This window comes from Chlorocebus sabaeus, chromosome X (assembly GCF_047675955.1).
Source record: "Chlorocebus sabaeus isolate Y175 chromosome X, mChlSab1.0.hap1, whole genome shotgun sequence".
Lineage (NCBI taxonomy): Eukaryota > Metazoa > Chordata > Mammalia > Primates > Cercopithecidae > Chlorocebus > Chlorocebus sabaeus.
Genome location: NC_132933.1, coordinates 83,331,617 through 83,348,597, shown reverse-complemented (window position 1 = coordinate 83,348,597; position 16,981 = coordinate 83,331,617). Strand labels below are relative to the sequence as shown.

The 16,981-nt window shown below is 48.9% G+C and overlaps 1 protein-coding gene across 1 annotated transcript in view; it reads left to right on the top strand.

The window, feature by feature from the left end:
• The window catches only part of NALF2 (NALCN channel auxiliary factor 2), a 28,119-nt gene extending 21,549 nt beyond the window's left edge, over positions 1-6,570 (top strand). The window contains exons 2-3 of the mRNA XM_007991963.3: positions 3,057-3,228; positions 3,636-6,570. Of these exons, the coding sequence (XP_007990154.1) occupies positions 3,057-3,228; positions 3,636-4,021 (558 nt within the window). The 3' untranslated portion in view covers positions 4,022-6,570. The remainder of the gene's footprint in view (positions 1-3,056; positions 3,229-3,635) is intronic.
• Positions 6,571-16,981: the final 10,411 nt, after the last annotated feature.

The window sequence follows — 16,981 nt, the reverse complement described above, 5'->3', positions numbered from 1 at the left end:
TTAACCCTCCAGCTCTCTTACCCTGCCTCCTATTTCCACCTGTTTTTCTACCGCCCTTTCACTCCTTTCCCATTCCTTTTCATATACTCTTTTAGCCCAATGATTTCATATTTAGGAATTTATATAAATAAAATTTAACACAAGTGTGTGAGAGATGTGTGTATAAAGATAATCACTGGAGCGTTGTTCATAATAGTGAAAACGTGGAAATAAATGTCCATGAACAAGAGATCACCAATGCCCTTTTCATTCCATTCATACAAAACCATTCTCTGTTCTCTTAACACACCATGAATTTGTTTGCCGACATATCTTTGCTTAAGCTATTGTCTCAGCCTGGAATGCTTGTTTATGTCATCTCTACCCACCCCATCTAAAATCCTGATTTGAGTCCAAGTTCAACTGTTTTCCCATCACTGAAATCTTCCCCTGCTTCTCTACTTACTTCCCTCCATTGGTCCGTGGTTTGAACTCTCTTGTGGTATAGATCATATGCCATAGATTCAAGTTAGATGTGTCTACCCATGAAACTGGAATTTTCATGAGCATAGGGACATGTCCTCATTTAGTTGTCCTGTTCATTCATTCAACAGATTTTTGAAAGTGTATATTGTGCCGAGTACACAATGGTTAATAAAGCAAACCAATGTCTGCTTACGTGCAACTCACATTTTAGTGGAGCTGACAGGAACCAAACAAGAGTGCAGAGAAAGTAATACTTGTGGTGAAGAAGCAAGGAAAAGAGAATAATGAGGGTAGCATCCTTTGGTGAGAGGGGTAAGGGAGACCCTCTCTGAGGAGAGGACATTTAAACTGAGACCTGAAAAATGAAAATGACCCAGACATGTCAAGAGTAGGGGGAAGAGCATTCCAGGCCAAAAGAACAGCATGTGCCAAGTCCCTGAGGTGGGAACAAGTAGGGCATGTTCAAGGAAAAGAAAGAAAATGAAGTTGGAGAGAAAGACAGGAACAAAGTTATACAAGGGCTAGAAATCTGTGGTCAGAAGTTTAATTCTAAATGCATTGAAGGGTTTGGAGCAAAGCAGTAATATGAGTCAATTGCGTTTTGAGACCCCTGTTCCTCCTGTGTAGACAGTGGATTGGAAAGAGCAAGGATGCAGGTGGAGAGGCCAGATGGGAGACTGCCATCCAGGTGAGGGATGATGATGGTCTGCCCAAAGGCGTGGATGTGGAGCTACAGTTGGCATGCCTTGCTGATGGACTAGATGTGGGGAAACAGAAAGAGAAATGAAGGCTGACATCTAGGTTTCATGGCACTCACTGAAACGGCCAAGACTTGAGGAGGACAGTGGATTTGGGATTAAAAAAATAAGATCTACATTTTAAAATGTAAACATGTTAAATTTGAGATGCCTGTGAAATACCAAAGTCCCAAGCAATGCTTTGCTCTTTGGGGGATTGGTTAGCAACACAACCTACCCCGTCACCCACTAGTACCCCCCTGCTTTGGAAAAGGCCAGTGTGGGATTGCATTGCCAAAGTCCATGTTCACAGCAGTTATTTGTAGTTTAGTGAAAATGTTTAAAGTAAGTATAAGAAACTGACAGTGCTTCTGAAACCATGTTGCTCAGAATATGATAGAAGAGCCTCCTGCAGCACAGTGACCCGGACCTGGCTCAGAAATGCAGATTCTGAGCCCACCTTCATCCTCTTGAAGCTGAAACAGAGGGAGACGTCTGCATATTTAACAAATGCTTCGGGGGGTTCTGAGGCACACTGAAGTCTGAGAACCATTGCTGTGAGGAACAACAATGAACCTAGAAAGCGCCCCTAAAGATACAGGACTGGATGTGGGTGGCGAGACAGAAACAGGCCAGGTGCATGAGAGCCATCTGGGCATCTGTTAAAATGCACATGCTGACTTGGCAGATCAGGGGTGGAGTCTGAGATTCTGCATCTCTCACAAGCTCCTAGGTGATGGTGATGGTGATGCTGCTGGTCCAGGTCCACACTTTGAGGAGCAAGGACCTAGATCAGTGGTTCACAACTGGAGACAATGCCCCCACCCCAGGGGAACATTTGACAATGGCTGGAGACATTTTTTTTTTCTTTTTTGGTTTTCACAATAGGTGAGGGGAGAGAATGCTACTACTGTGTAATGGGTAGAGGACAGAGATGCTGTGCAATATCCTGCAGTGTACAGGACAGCCACCACAACAAATAATTATCTGACCCATAATGTCAGTAGTATCACTGTTAAGAAACCCTGGGCTTGATGATAACCAAAGAGTATGGAGCAGGGAACCTTTCTTAGCTAGGACCCAGTGCCTGGTAGGGGTGGACTAGATGAGGGACAGGAAGCATACCCGTGAAGTGAAACTGCAAAGCAGAGGTTCCAAATGAAACATAGCAGTGTGTGTGATGTCTGCCCCATGCCAGAGCAGAAGCCAATAGGGCAGAGCATGGATCAAGTAGAGCTCAAAGGCACATGTGGTGCCTGGTAAGGCAGGTTCCTGTTTTTTTGTTTTTTTCATTAAAAATAACCCCTCACATTTGCGTTACATTTTACAGTTTACAAAACATTTTCATATGTGCCATATTATTTCATCCATACAACACTCTAATGAGGTAGAGCAAGGATTATTCTTTCTTGAATTTAGAAACTCAATACCATCAGTCAAAGAAATGTTTGCTGAATTGAACAGAACTGACATTTGCCTCATTATATATAGGTAGTCTCAGACAAGTCAGAGACTTCCTTGGACCAAGTGTAAAATGACAGGGTTGCACAGAATGATTGGCAAGGCTCCTTCCAGTGCTGACCTTCCAGTAATTTTGTGATCTTCGCCAACACACAAATGCTGAGTCTTGGATGACTGCAGACTGGGGTGCTTGGGAGCACTGGCTATGAGATGGGAGATCTTAGGTAAGATATAGTGGCCTTGATCCAAGCCCTTCTTCCTCTCTACCCACTGGAATCTTGGGGTTAGGTTGGTGAGGCCCCCTTGAGAGACCACAAGTAAGTCTCCCCATCCCTCTCCTCTGAGGTGAGAAGGGGCTGGCACATGGGCTGATGCTCTTTCCTCTCCCCACAGGCTGTCTACAAGGCCTGGCTGTGCTCAGAATACTTCAGCGTGACCCAGCAGGAATGCCAGCGCTGGGTGCCCTGCAAGCAATACTGCCTGGAGGTGCAGACCCGGTGCCCCTTTATACTCCCCGACAATGAGGAAATGGTGTACGGAGGGCTCCCTGGCTTTATCTGTACAGGTAAAGGCAGGGCACTGGGGAAGAGGGAGGAGGCTGGGGGCCCAGGACAGGCATCAGGTCAGAGGAGCTGGGAGCAGGGAGAACAACTGGGGAGTCAGGTGAGAAGAAGGCCAGTGGCTGGACGAATGGGTAGTGAGGTCCCCAGGTGGGGGATAGGGCCAACTGGAATAGGGAAAAACACCAGAGTGTCTTTCTCTGCCCAGGACACTCCCAGGTAGTCATCCCGAAGAAACTGGCTGGGGTCCCCAGGAAAGAAGGACTCAGAAAGGGCAAGTGCCAAGGGCTGGGGGGAAGGAGCCTTAGATGAGGCTACTTGAGCAGCCCCAGCTCTGGAAACTTGCTCCCTAGGTAAGGCATAGCTATCAGCTCCCCGAGCACCCCACCACACCTTCCTTATCCATTGGCAGGGTTGCTGGATACTTCACCAAAGCGTCCGGAAACCAAGTGCTGTGACGTGCAGTGGGTCTCCTGTGAGGCGAAGAAGAAGAAGTTCAAGGAGTCTGAGGCCCCCAAAACCCACCACCAGCAATTCCACCACTCCTATTTCCACCACTACCACCAACAGTACCATCACTACCACCCCCGTCATGAACACCCCCGCCGCGTCAGCAACAAGCCCGCCCTGCTGCCGGTCTCTGGGGGCTCCCGCCTCAGCCCTAGCAGGATCCGGCTCTGCGTCCTTGTTCTCATGCTCCTCCATACCGTGGTGTCCTTCTCCAGCAACCAGGGTGGTGGGGGATTGGGGCTGGAGACACTGCCTGCCCTAGAGGAGGGCCTGACACGGGAAGAGTGACAGTAGGGAGGGAGGACAGACCTCCACCACACACTGACATCAGCTCCAGCTCCCCCAGGTGGGGGGGAGGGGTTCCTCCCATGGGAGGTATAGGATAAGGTGGGGGCGGGGGGAAATGGGGGAACGACACATCCCCCCCAACCTACCCCCACCCCAAAATCAGCTCCAACAGAATGGCCAGAGGGCCCCAGGGAGCTGCAAAATTCATCCGGGAGAAAAAGGCAGGAGCAGTAGGTGACCCCTCCCAAGTCCCCATCTATGGGGCTTAGTGAAAAAGGAGGAAGTGGGGACTGGATATGCCCACCCCTGCCAAAAGCCCTGACCCCAGGGAAGGATGCTGCTCACCCAGCCTTGGCCCTGCAGGGAATGTTGGGGGGCACAGAGGGGAGAAGCTCTTTCCCCCACTCCACATTCCTTTTGTTGCCAAGATCCTTAATTCCCTCCTGCCCATATCCCTACAGGCGACGGCAGACAGTGCAATGGCCCTCCTGCCACTTCAGCACACCTTGCCCCACCTGGGACCATCACACGTGAAGCACCAGGCTGGGAGATGAGGTGCACACAGTTGCAGCTAGGTCGGGGCCCCAGTTAAGCTGTGCCCCACCACCCTAGGCAATGAGGGGCAGGAAAGGGGTACAGAATGAATGGTGAAAGAGAGTGAAGATAGAGAACGGGGAGAGGAGAGGAGAAATGTGGACAGAGGGCTTGAAGAGATGGCCGAATAGGCTACTGCCACCCGGCTTTGGGAAGACAGTTGATAAGTGTTGAGGTAGGCTCGAGAACTGCTCCCCAAATCAGTGAGTTGCATGAGGAGCCCTCTGGGGAAAGAGCACAGGAACTGAGTTGCTAGGCCTCAAAACAAAAGGCTGCAGGCACATGGTTAGACTGCCGCTGTCTGAAGGACCATATCTTACAGAAGGTGCACATACTCCCAAGGGCCACTCTTGCCCTGGAGGTCTTGGCCTTGGGGTCAAAGATATTTCCATTTCCGATCTCCATGGGGAGGAGGGACTTAAGCCCAAGTGGGTCAGGCCTGGCCCGGGTCCTCATACTCCCCCATCTTGTCCCAGCCCAGGCCTCCATGAAGGAGAACCTGGTGGCATTGCCCCAGAGCTCTCCAGAGATGAGCCTCCCCTATCCCCACCCTGTCCCCGTCCCCAGCCTACCAAAGAGTATTCACACCTTTCCATCCCTGACTCCATGGGTTACTGTCCCAATTGTGAAACACCCAGACTCCTCTTCACCCTGTAGCAGGGTCTTCTGCTCCAGTCACCCCGGCCCCTTGCAAGAGAAAGTCCAGGGACTGCCAAGAAGACCCGTTGACTAAAGATAATGTGCTGTCATCTCTTGGCTGAGAAACTGTTGAGTCAGGCTAGAGGGCTGGACAAGAGAAGAGGCATTGAGAGCCCCCTTGGGGGCCATTAGCCTTGCTCTGGTCTGCTGTGTGGGGGTGGGGAGTAGGGGGCATCCCACATTGCCTGGGACATCTGAATGCTGATAAGAACGGACAGGAAAGGGAGCCAGAGCTGTATTCCTGGGACAGGCCAGGGAGCCTTTAGTGCCAGCAGGGCCTGTGTCCTGGGATGCGATGCTAATGAGCGAATGGAAGGGTGGGCCTGGAGCTGCGTGAGAGTGAAACCAAGAAGCGGATGGGGAAGGGAGAGCTGACCTTGGTCAGCTTAGGGATGAGTGGAGAAGGAATCATTCATGGGCCTCAGCTGGGTCCCAGACTGATTACATGAGACTGGGGAGTCCTTCCCTGCCAGTTTTCTCATTTCTTACAGCCTATCCCCCAGCCCCACCCCTGTGCCCTGCCCACACACTCCCCTGTTTGGCCCTCAGCACTTCGGGCCTGGTCACATACCCCATCCCTAGTGCTCTTTTCAGCTGGGGAGGGGAAGAGGTGCTGGCTCCTTTCCAGACATGCTTATGTATAAGTAAAGGGGCAGGTGCTTGGGCTCCAGAGAGACCCTAGGTACTGCCTTCTAACTCCTGCATCCTCAGCAGGGGAAAAGGAACTGGGAAGTAAAGGGGAACCATATGACCCCAGGGAATGGACCCTTGGAGACTCCCATCCTCTCTTCCCCTTCACCAAGTGCCCAGGAGACCCCTGGCTCAGACCAGCCCAAGGCCTTGCCCAGTGGCAGGGGAAAGGGGCACCTCACTCCACCTCAAAGTCATTTGACTGCCCCCATCCACCCCACCACCCTAATCTTCCACCACCTCTCCGGCTGCCCCTGCCCTCCATCACAGGCAGCAGAGCCGGGCAGCTTTCTTATGCCATTTTCTACACTGTGCTTCATGAGTAGGACTTTCTTGCACTAGTTCTTATGACTGAGTCTCCAAACTGGTTTCCTAGTAGTCCCCCATCCCTTCCTCCCTTACCCAGCTATGATTCAGTTGTCTCTGCCCTCCCTCTTACCCTGCCTCTGTGTTTCGGTGAGAGTCTCTGTATGTGTACTGCTTTCTGTTTTGTTGCATTGTGGAGCAGAGACCTCTCTGCTCTTGTTTAACCCCATAAAGAAATAAATGGTAAGACTTGATGATAACCCTCCCTTCATGGATTTGTTCTGTGGAGTTGAGCTTGCTGCATTAGGAAAGGCTGTGGCTTGGGGAGGGGGTGGGACCAGAGATGTTGACCCTGTGCCCAGCTCTCTGTCAGCTCAAATCTCAGGAAGAAAGGGTAAACTGTAGTAGACCATTCTAGACAAGGACTCACAAAGCCAGCCACCTGCAGGGATCAGGCAGATCACTGTATGGAGTGAAGTAGGCCGGGTTGGGGAAAAGTGCAGACTCCAATTTGAGTTCTGAGAACTGCAGGACATGTGCAAAGGAGGCAGCTGAAGCCCAGGGTTGTCTTGGGGAATGTAGGTCCAGTGTTGCCAATCTTCTCATTCTTCAAGGGAAGTTAGGACTTGGGATTCTAACATGAAGCCCCCTAATTCATAAATGTTGGCTCAAGTATAAAAACCAACAAACCTATCTCCATGAGGGCTAAACAAGTCTGCAGGCTGTATGTGGCCTGGGGATTGCCAGTTCTTGCTTTTGTTGCAGCCTTTGGTTCTAGTCTGCCAGCCTCATCTCTCCTACACCTCTTCACCAGACCCATCTTCCCATCACAGGAGGAAGGTCACTTGGGGACAACTGGTTGAGGGGTGGCAGACAGGGCTCTCCATCACTAATACTGCTTTTCACATAAATGAGGAAAGGAGAGCATGGTCAGGAGAGAGGCTGGTGTCCTGACTGAGCTGCCAAATTACTTTGCCAAGAAAACATGAGCCCACTCCACTTCCCCAAAAACAGCATAACATGGAGGTCACAGCATGGTCTCTGGAGCCAGACCATATGATTTCCAAGTCTAGCCAGTGCCATTGTTACGGGATCTTTGGGGTGTCACTTTTCTGGCCAAAAACCTCTGTGGTCAGTGACACCTTTGCCCAAGTTCTTATCCTGCATCCAGGAAGAATGAAGTATGCAGACAAGTGGAGGGTGAGAAAGACAAAGAGGAGCTTTACTGAGTGTTAGAACAGCTCAGAGGGGACCCACAGTGGGTAGCTCCTCTGCAGGCAGGTCATCCTGTCATCTCTGCAGCTCTCAGCAGAGAGGAGGCCCTGGAGAGGGTAGCTCCTCTCTGCAGCTGGTAGTCCTGACATCTCTGCAGGTCTCTGAAGCTCTCAGCAGAGCGGGTAGCTCCTCACTGCATCTGATCATCCTGTCATCTGCTCAGCTCTGGCTGAGCCCAGGGCTTTTATGGGCCTCAGAGGGGAGGAAGTGTGCACCGATTGGCCCACAGGCAGCCATGGGCAGGCCCAGAAAAGGCACCACAAGTTCCCACTCCCGTCTGTGGGACTGGCAGCCTGGCCCCCAGCCTTCAGACCCTCCCTGGCCTGAAGGTGGGGACTCACCAGGGACCTACCCCCTTTCACTGAGGAACCTATCTGCCTTCTACTGCTGCTCATGGTGTCTGGGCTTGGCCCGACTTTGCTCCAAGATCAGAGGGGGCACCGGCAGAAGGGAGAAGTCAGGCAGTGGGAGCAGGCACTTCTGAGCCTGCGAGGGTAGGGGAGCCTTCCTGGGCCCCTAAAAGTGCCGAGATGCCCGAGTCTGCAGCCATGGTTGGGCAGCTGCACTGTGCCTGGGGGAGCAGGGCTCCTGCCTGCTCCATGGAGCAGGAGGCCCAGGTCTGCAATCATGGTTTGGGCAGCTGTAGCTGTGCCCAGGAGGGCAGGGCTCCTGCCTGCTCTCAGCCCCTCAAGAGCACAGAGATGCTCAGATCTGCAGGCATGACTTGGGCAGTTGCAGCCCCACCTGGGAGGGTGGGTCTCCTGCCTGCTTTGTAAAGTGGGATGCCCAGGCCTAGGGGATAGGGCTCCTGCCTGCTCTGTGGAGTGGGAGGCCTGGACCACACCTTCCTGCTGCAGCCGACATCTTGGCAGTGGCCACTCTAGATGGGCCACTGCTGTCATCATCATCTCCTACTTGTATGAGTTCAGACAAGAGTTCCTTTACTTCCTTGAACCTTGGTGTCCTCATCTATCACAAGGGTTACTGTGAGAATTAGATGGTGTAGTACATGAGGCACTTGGCAAAATAGCTGGCACAAAGGAGCCACTCACATGCTGATTGTTATTATCATTAGTCACTCAGTCTGTCTTCTCTTTCTTTCACCCCCACCTAAGACATTCACCAAGTTCCATCATTCTTCTTTTGTAAGATGTTCAAATCCTCCCCATACTTTCCGCCCTGACTCCTACTAAGGTGTTTCAGGCCTTCAGTAGCTTTTGCCTGGACTACTGCAATAGCCTATCAACCAATCTCTTGTCCAGTCACTCCATCTCTGATCCATGCACAGCCCACATGCTTCAGAGGCACTTGCTAGAGATTTTGTGAAACAATTGCTGCCATAGTTGAGTTACCTAGAGGACACAGCTAATCTTCCTAAAGCAAACATTACACCCCTGGAAAACATCAAAAACATCAGATGGCTCCACATTGTCTGTAGAATCAAGTGTAAACTTCTGAGTATCCCATTCAAGGTTCTTTGTTTTTTGATCATATCCTACTAGTCTGATCTTCCCCCATAGGTGCTCATATACTCACATCCACTCCCCACTGCCCTACTGGTTAGCCTCTGAATGAGCTCTGCACAGTCTCATCTCCCACCCTTGGCTCGCATTGTCTCTTCTGCCTGGAATGCCCTCTTTCCATCTCTGCCTATCACTGACTTTCCTAGTTTTCAAAGTCCAGCTCAAATGTCACCTCTGCTATGAAGACTTACACATTCCCCCCTCTCTCAAGCTGGAAAAAATCTCTTCCTCCTCTGTACTTCAATAACACTTTGTCCCTTAATCGTGGTACTGATTACATCCTGCCTGTGTTCAACTTATTCATTCAAAATGTACCTACTGAGCAATTACTATATATCAAACACTGCACTGGGTGCTGGCAAAACAGCAGGAAACAGACACATTATAAATCCACACAATAACATGACTTTATGCATTGGACAACCATAATACTACCCACTACAACATTAGAGGTTTTGTCTCACTGCATACCCAAGAGGAGGGAGCCAGGTTCTCTTGGCCTTGTGCATAGGAAAGAGAGATGAGGGATTGCAGTTCCCACACTAACCTACTACATACAAAAGCAGAGGGAGCAATACACCCACAGTACTAAGGGACTAAAGGGCGCAATAGCTGTGCCAAGGAAGTAGCTCTACAAGCCATATGTCACAACTTCACTCCTGGACTAAGCTACCATCACCCTGCAGCTGCCTCTCTAAGCGCTCCCTCCCTCACCCAGGCCCAGGCCCAGGCCCTGGCACTCTCTTCAGGTCAGTCCAACTGCAGACAGTCTGTCTCTTGCAGCCTCAGCATGGGCGAGGAGGAAACATGGCAGTGGCTCACAGCCCTGGCAGCACATCAGAATCACCTGGAGAGTTTTAGTTCTGGCCTTACCAGCAGAGAGTCTGATTTAATTAGTCCGGGGTGGGAGTCCCAGCTTCAGCATTGTTTAGAAAACTCCACAAGTGATTCTAATGTGCAGTCAGGCTTTACAATCACTGGGTGAAGAGAAGGCTTTGGCTACATGAAGTCCTTGTTATTTGAGGATAAGTGGTGCTAGAAAAAGGCCACTTACAATGAATCCACTTGAAATGGGGACCAACATTTCACAGTAGAGCAGAAGAAAAGGGGAAAAGGATTTGGTTAGGACTTCATCTTGAGAAATAAAATTGGAAACATGGAAAATATTTTAGTTTCCATTTAAAATGTACAAAATGTATAAATGTATAAATAATTGCAAATATGCACTAATTCTTACAATGAACAAAGAATGAGTCAAGCACTGGGGGATAATGTAATTTTCCTGACCAAAGTACATGAGAGGATAATATTGACTTTTGCAGCACAGTCATAAGCAGAGATTTTGTTTTGTTTTTCCAAAATTAGAGAGCTTCTTCAATTATCCCAAGGACCTCTTGTAATCCTTTGAGAGTTGAATCATTCTCTTTGAAGCCTTGATCCTGTCATTACCCAGGTCAATTTTCTCTTCTGCCAGGGGTAACTGGTCTCTCTCTGCCAAATTCCCATTTATCAAAGACTTTACATGACATTAGAGAGGGTCTCCAACATCACTTTCATTGACTTCATGAAACCTTGAATCCTTTTCAAGACCTGCAGTTTCACCCAGAGATTTATTGGCATTATGTAATGCTAACAATTAACAAGAGACTGAAAAAGACCTTAGCAAAATGGGTGTAGACAAACAGTATTTGGGTGTTAAATGGGAAGAGGGGTCTATGAGGGACTCAAAATAGTGACTGCTTTATGCTATGACAACCTCACCTTTCTACCCAACTTCGTAAAGTCCCTTTTCCTTTTGGGGTTCTTAATCTGCCTATCTCTAAAATGAAGGGATAGGATTAGATGTTTTTATAAATATGAAATAAGTTAACCCAAATGAAGACATGGAGCCCAGTTGCTAGCACAGAGGAGCAACTCCATAACTCCTGTGTTTTCTTCCCTCCAAAACATACTTAAATTCTTTTAGGTGACACTAAAGGGTGAAGAAGGAAAAAAGGAGATGGAGAAGCCCATTAGAGCAACTAGAAGGAAGTCTCAGAACTTCTGCGCCGTGCCCAAGTTTCTATCCAACTGCCATTACCTCCTGTCACATTCACTGTGGCAGATCGCAGAGAAACTAACTGCTTAGGGGTGTAGGATGGGAATCCAAAGCTCACTCAGACATGAAGAAGCTCAAGAAACTCCTGGGTTGGTTGGGGAGAAAATACATGAACAGAAATTGGTCAAAATACCTCTAGAATCTGACCATTTCTCTCACCTCCATCGTCACCGCCTAGTCACCAACTCTCTCATAGACCACTGCAATGGCCTCCTAACTGGTCTCCCTGCTTCCAGTCTTGCACCCCATGCACAGTTCACTCAGAGTATCTCTTAAAAATGCAAACCAGATCATGTCTCTCCCCGGCTAACACCCTCTCCTAGTTTCCCATCTAAATCAAAATAAATTCCAGACTCCTTACTATGGCCCACAGTGCCCTACACTACCTGCCAATTGTCTATCTCTCCAACCTCACCTAGAATATTCCCTTCACTCTCCTACAGCCACCCTGCCTTATTTATTTTCCACTGATATGCTAAGCTTGTTCCTGTCTCAGGTCCTTTGAACACGCCATTTCTCAGCCTGAAATGTTATTCTCCCAGATTTTTGCAACGCTCCTCATGATCAGGTCTGAGCTCAGATATCGCTTTCTCAGAAAGGTTTTTCCTGGCTACTCTAGGTATAGTAGTGCCCTTCTCACCGCAGACACTCTATCATACCACCCTGCTTTGTATATGATCTAGCACTTGTAACTATTTGGAACGATCTTGTTTATACTTTGGCTTTCTTGTTTATTGCCTCTTTCTCCATTTGAATGTAAGCTCTGAGCAGACAAGGACCTTGTCTGTCTTATTTATTATCTTCCCAGTGCCTTAGTCAATGCTCACTGAGTGAATGGATGTAGATGCAGAAGTGGTGGGTGGTTCATCTGAGCAGGAATGAGTGGCACAGGATGTGTGGAGTGGGTGGTAAGAGATGAGCTTGAAAGATAGCCTGAGGTAAAAACACAGAAGGCCGTGAAGGTCAGGCCAGGGAATGTGTGGGCTTTATATGGTGACCCATTGGGAGCCATGGAAGATTGTTGAGCTTGAGAGGAATAGCATCAGCTGACCTGGAGTAAGATTTAACTGGTGCCATGTGCCGGATGGACTGGTAGGTGAAGTAAACGAAGGGCGTATCAACCACTCTGTGCCCGCGCTGGTACCCGCTGTCCTCTAGGCCCTCCACTGTCCTGTTCCACCCAGCTCCCCCACTCTTCTGGGGCCACGGAAGAGCCCTGACTGCTGTTCCCCGACACCGGCCGCTGGGTGGCGCTGTGGCTCCTCCTACCCAGGCTGGAGGCGCCAGGGAGGCGGAGGCGCAGCCGCCGAACCCGGCCTGGCTCTAGGGTCTGTCGGCGCTGTAGAGCGGGCTCTTCCTCGTCTGTCCCTTTCTCCCACTTCGCGGGCTTCTCCCGCGTTCAGGCCCGTTCCCACCCCCAACCTGGCCCCCGGTAGCCCGCTCTCCTTCGCTTCTGACCTTCCTTCGCTTTCCGACCAGCCGGGCCAGAGGCAGGGGCCTGGGCGGGACGCGGGAGTGTCGCCCTTCTTTTTCAGCCCGTTCAGGCCTCAAGTCTCCCTGGACCCCAACGACAAAACAGAGCTCGCGACCGCAGCCCCGAGCCGGCCCGTCCAGTCCAGCCAGGCCCGGGACTAAAGGGAGCTCAGGGCTGCAAGGGCAGCATTTTCCTGCGGAGGGACCAGAGCAGTTAAGGGGCCAATTCACCGTTTATGTTAATAGTCCTGCCTTTCCTCCCGACCCCTGGAGCAAGAAGCTGATCTTCTGGGACTCCTCCAGTGGCCCTTTCCACCCTCCTGCCGTGTGTCCCAGATTACATCGCCACCACCCCATATATATATTCTATATCCTAAACTGATCCCTCCTTCGTCACTGCTGTTGTCTGCCCAGATCTTCATTACCTCCCAACTGGCATCCCTGCCTCTAGCCTCCTGCCCTTGCAGCCCAGACACCTTCGCACAGAGCCAGGAGCCTCCTGGAGCACTGGCCTGGCATCCTGCCCCTCTAATGGTTCCCATTGTTTGGGAAAAAATCGAAAGCTATTGTTCAAGGCCTTCCACATTCTGACCTCACCCTTTTGGCCAACTCACTTCAACTCACATCCAGACTCAAAGGCATACCCCTGGTGGGCTGCCCTGAGTAGAAGAGGAATTAGAACAGGAACTGAACAGAGTGGGAGGCTCTGTAAGACTCTGTACAGGGCTCCATAGCATCTATTTGAACAACCTTCATTCATGATCACATTGTCACAAGACTGGAGAGATGCAGAGAACACAATTCTTGCCTGCCCTGGAACACTAGAGCACATCCGTATTTATTCCTTTGGCCCCTCTCTTTTTCCCCTGTTCCCAGGATCTGTCCTCTCCTGCCATCTCCTTGTTCCCTCTTCTCCTCTGTCTTGTCCCCTCATGACCCGCCTGCTGGTACAGGAGGCAGGAGGCTTTATTCTCAACAAGCACACAGCATCCTGCCACAAAGTGCTTGATGACATGCATGACCAGGCTTCTCTGTAACATCAAGTTTCACTTTCAGCACTTGGGTTGGTTTTTTGTTTTTGTTTTTCTTGAGGAACCTGCTATTCACAGATACTAAGACTGTAGGTAGCTGTTCTTGAGGAAAGGTCAGAGACTCCTGTATTGATCTTAGCCTTGTTGAACCCAGGACACAAACCTGAAAATTCACATGGAAAAGCATACAGGTGAAGAGGAAAATTGCAAAGGTAGATTTATTGGCAAACACTGATGGTTAATTTCAAGATTCCCTGGGCCCTTGGGCCCTTGGACTCCTGGAATCAGTGCCCAGGGTCAGATATGGCTCATTTGTGGCCTAGTGGACAAAAGGGCTTGGAATGAAAGACATAGCCCCGAGAAGGCTGGGATGAGAGGAGGAGGCAGTTCCTCTTCCCTGGCTCCATCTTGGGGTAACTTTCTCTGGGAAATGACAGCTTCCTGCCCCCCAAATTAGCTCTACTGCTAAGAATATCCTTTTCCACTTGTACTGCATGTATACACACAGTGTCTTGCTAATCCTCACAATAACCATGTGCAGTAGAAATTAGTTTAGGTTTACAGATGAAAAAACTGAGGCTTGAAGAGGCCAAAAGATCCACTCACCCAAAATAAACAAGAGAAATGCAAAGCAGAAGGCCAGGACTAGAAGCCAAGAACTCCAACTCTAAGACCAGTGCCAGCACTTTTCCATCCGTGGTTTCATGACCTATTGAAGACCCAAAGCTAGGTTAACTGGCCCCAGTCCTGTACCCTCACCCTGTTCTCAAGAGTGATTGAAAAAGCAGGCAGTGTGACTGAAGCCAAGTGAAGGGCTTTCACCTGGCTCCTGGGCCATGCTGACACCTGGCCTGGGTCTGAATGATGGCAGGGGAATTCAGTCAATGCTGAGGTTTGCAGGACCATCAGAGCAACAGCCAGCCTCATGCCAAACCCCTTCTAATGTAGAAGTCTCCACCTGGAGCTTCTACAGCTATTTTGTTTAACTTGGCAGTGTTGATCTATTCAGTATTTAAATTTGAGTTGGGTTTCCTCTATAAGAGGTTGTATAGTGTAGTCATTAACAACATAGCCTAGGTTTGCATCCTGACTTTGCCACTTGTTCTCTGTGACTCTGGGAAGGTTACTGAAACTCTCTGTGCTTCATCTTGCTCATCTGTAAAATGGAGATTTAAACAATAGTACTCTACCTCATAGGGTTACAATAAGTATTGAGTTACATCTAAAGCTCTTAGAATAGTATCTGGCACATAGTAAATGCTATGTGTTTGTTATTACTATTATTATTATTATATACAAATTGGGGAGAGTTCACATAAAACTCAAATTTCTCACTTCCCCTTAAATATTCAGAAGATCTGACAGCCCTGGACCTCCATTGCCACCTAGAACGGAATCTGCCCTCTTCAGGTGGGATGTGCTCTTTCCTGGGTAGCCTCAGTCCTGCAAATTCCTGTTTGGTCCCTGACACTGAAGCCAGGTGTCACTTGCCATTTGTCATCTTACATGCAGCTAGTTTCATGAGTTTTCATTATCTTCCTGGCCTCTAAAGTCAGTCTGTCATCTTTCACCACTGCTTAAATGGTTCAAGGGGCAAGGAACATCATGAAGCAGAAATTGTCAGCCAATGGGGACATCTCAAGAGATCCCTACCAAGCCAGTCAGAAGCCTTTGCCTGCCTTTTCTTTAATGTCCCAGAATGGCACTTAGTCACACCAACTTGAAGGTCAAGAGAAGCAGCAAAGATGGTAAAGGGAGTCAAAATGAGGCCATGGCATTCCAGAGAATCCTCTCCTGCAGCCCCAAAGTTGGGTTTAAAATTTGGCTCAAGGACTCAATAGTAATAACAATTCTAGTAAGCTACACTCATGTCGCTGCCAAGTGATGTATGTACAGCATCATGAATAATAGAAACTATTAGAAAGAACTGAAATGTCATCAATTTGACACATACCTACAGTGGAATACTATGTGATCATTAAAAAGAACACGAAGAGTGGTGCGTACGATATGCTTCCATTTCTGTGGGAAGGGGAAAAGGGAAATATAAACACCCACACTTATACCTGCTTGTATTTGTATTTGTATAGAGTATCTCCAGAAGGATGTCTGAATATAGTGTAGACGTAAAATATCTATGGAAGGATAAGTCAAGAAATTGGTAACCAGTGCTGCCTCTGGGGAAAAGAATTGTGTAGCTGGGAGAGAAAGAAGACAGGCTTTTTTTTTCAATATATACCTTTGTATTTCTTTTAAATTTTGAACCATGAATCTAAGCCAAAAAAATCTTGTTTTTAATAAATCCTGCAGTAGATACAAAAGGAACAAAAAAAACTAATTCCAGTATTCCTCCTAAGACAACCTGAAGTCACCGACAAGGTGAATCACCATCAAGGCTACACAGGGAACAACCTGGAGTCTGCAGTACCCCAGCCTTTCATTTGCAGTCATTTACACAGTCATCATTCTATGTCCAAGTGTACATAAGTCACGTTTACTCTGCTGCTTCTTGCCTGGGCCATCTCCTCTATTCTGCTCAGGTTGGCTACATTCAAGCTCTAAAAATTCCTCGTTTGGGCTGCCTCCTTGGCACCCAGAAGTTCAGCCTTCTGGGGATTGTGGCTAAAGTGAAAAGTAGTTTGGCAACAGCAGTGCACCCAAAGACCAGGCCTTAAACCCTCCTTCTCTGAAAGTGCTTCTCCCAGTTATCTGGGGAGGGATCTCTGAAGTGGGCAGAGCCCTTGCGTCTGTGTATACACCCTGTCAACCAAGGCCTTCCTCCATTACCTGACCAAAGACCCCTGATTCAATTCAACAGCTTTAAAAAATAAACCCTACTGTGTGCAAAGCTCCAGGCCAGGTGTAAAGATCCTGAGGTGCTGGGGACACCAGGAAAAGGAGACAGAGTGCCTGTCCTCTAGAGAGACATAGTCTAGATTTGGAAAAAGTCTGAGTTGGGAGAAATGTGGGGGATAACTGAGGTGATGGTTTTCACCCAGAATTCTGTGGTGCCCCTGGGCTTTACAGAAGAGCTTCGGGAGTTCTGCAAAGGTCAGATGTGTTGGCAGATTCAGACAGCAACCGAGAGCTGCAACCTTTCATTTCAAACCATTGATTTCATCAAAATAGCCCCATAATTCTGATTGATTCACTTTATAATAAGGTAAATGGCATAAATTTGATCCCAATGAACACATTTCTATCAATAAAGCACTGCTTTTATCTGTTTTACATGGTAGGATTCTGTGTAAGTTTTCATTAAAAGGGGAAG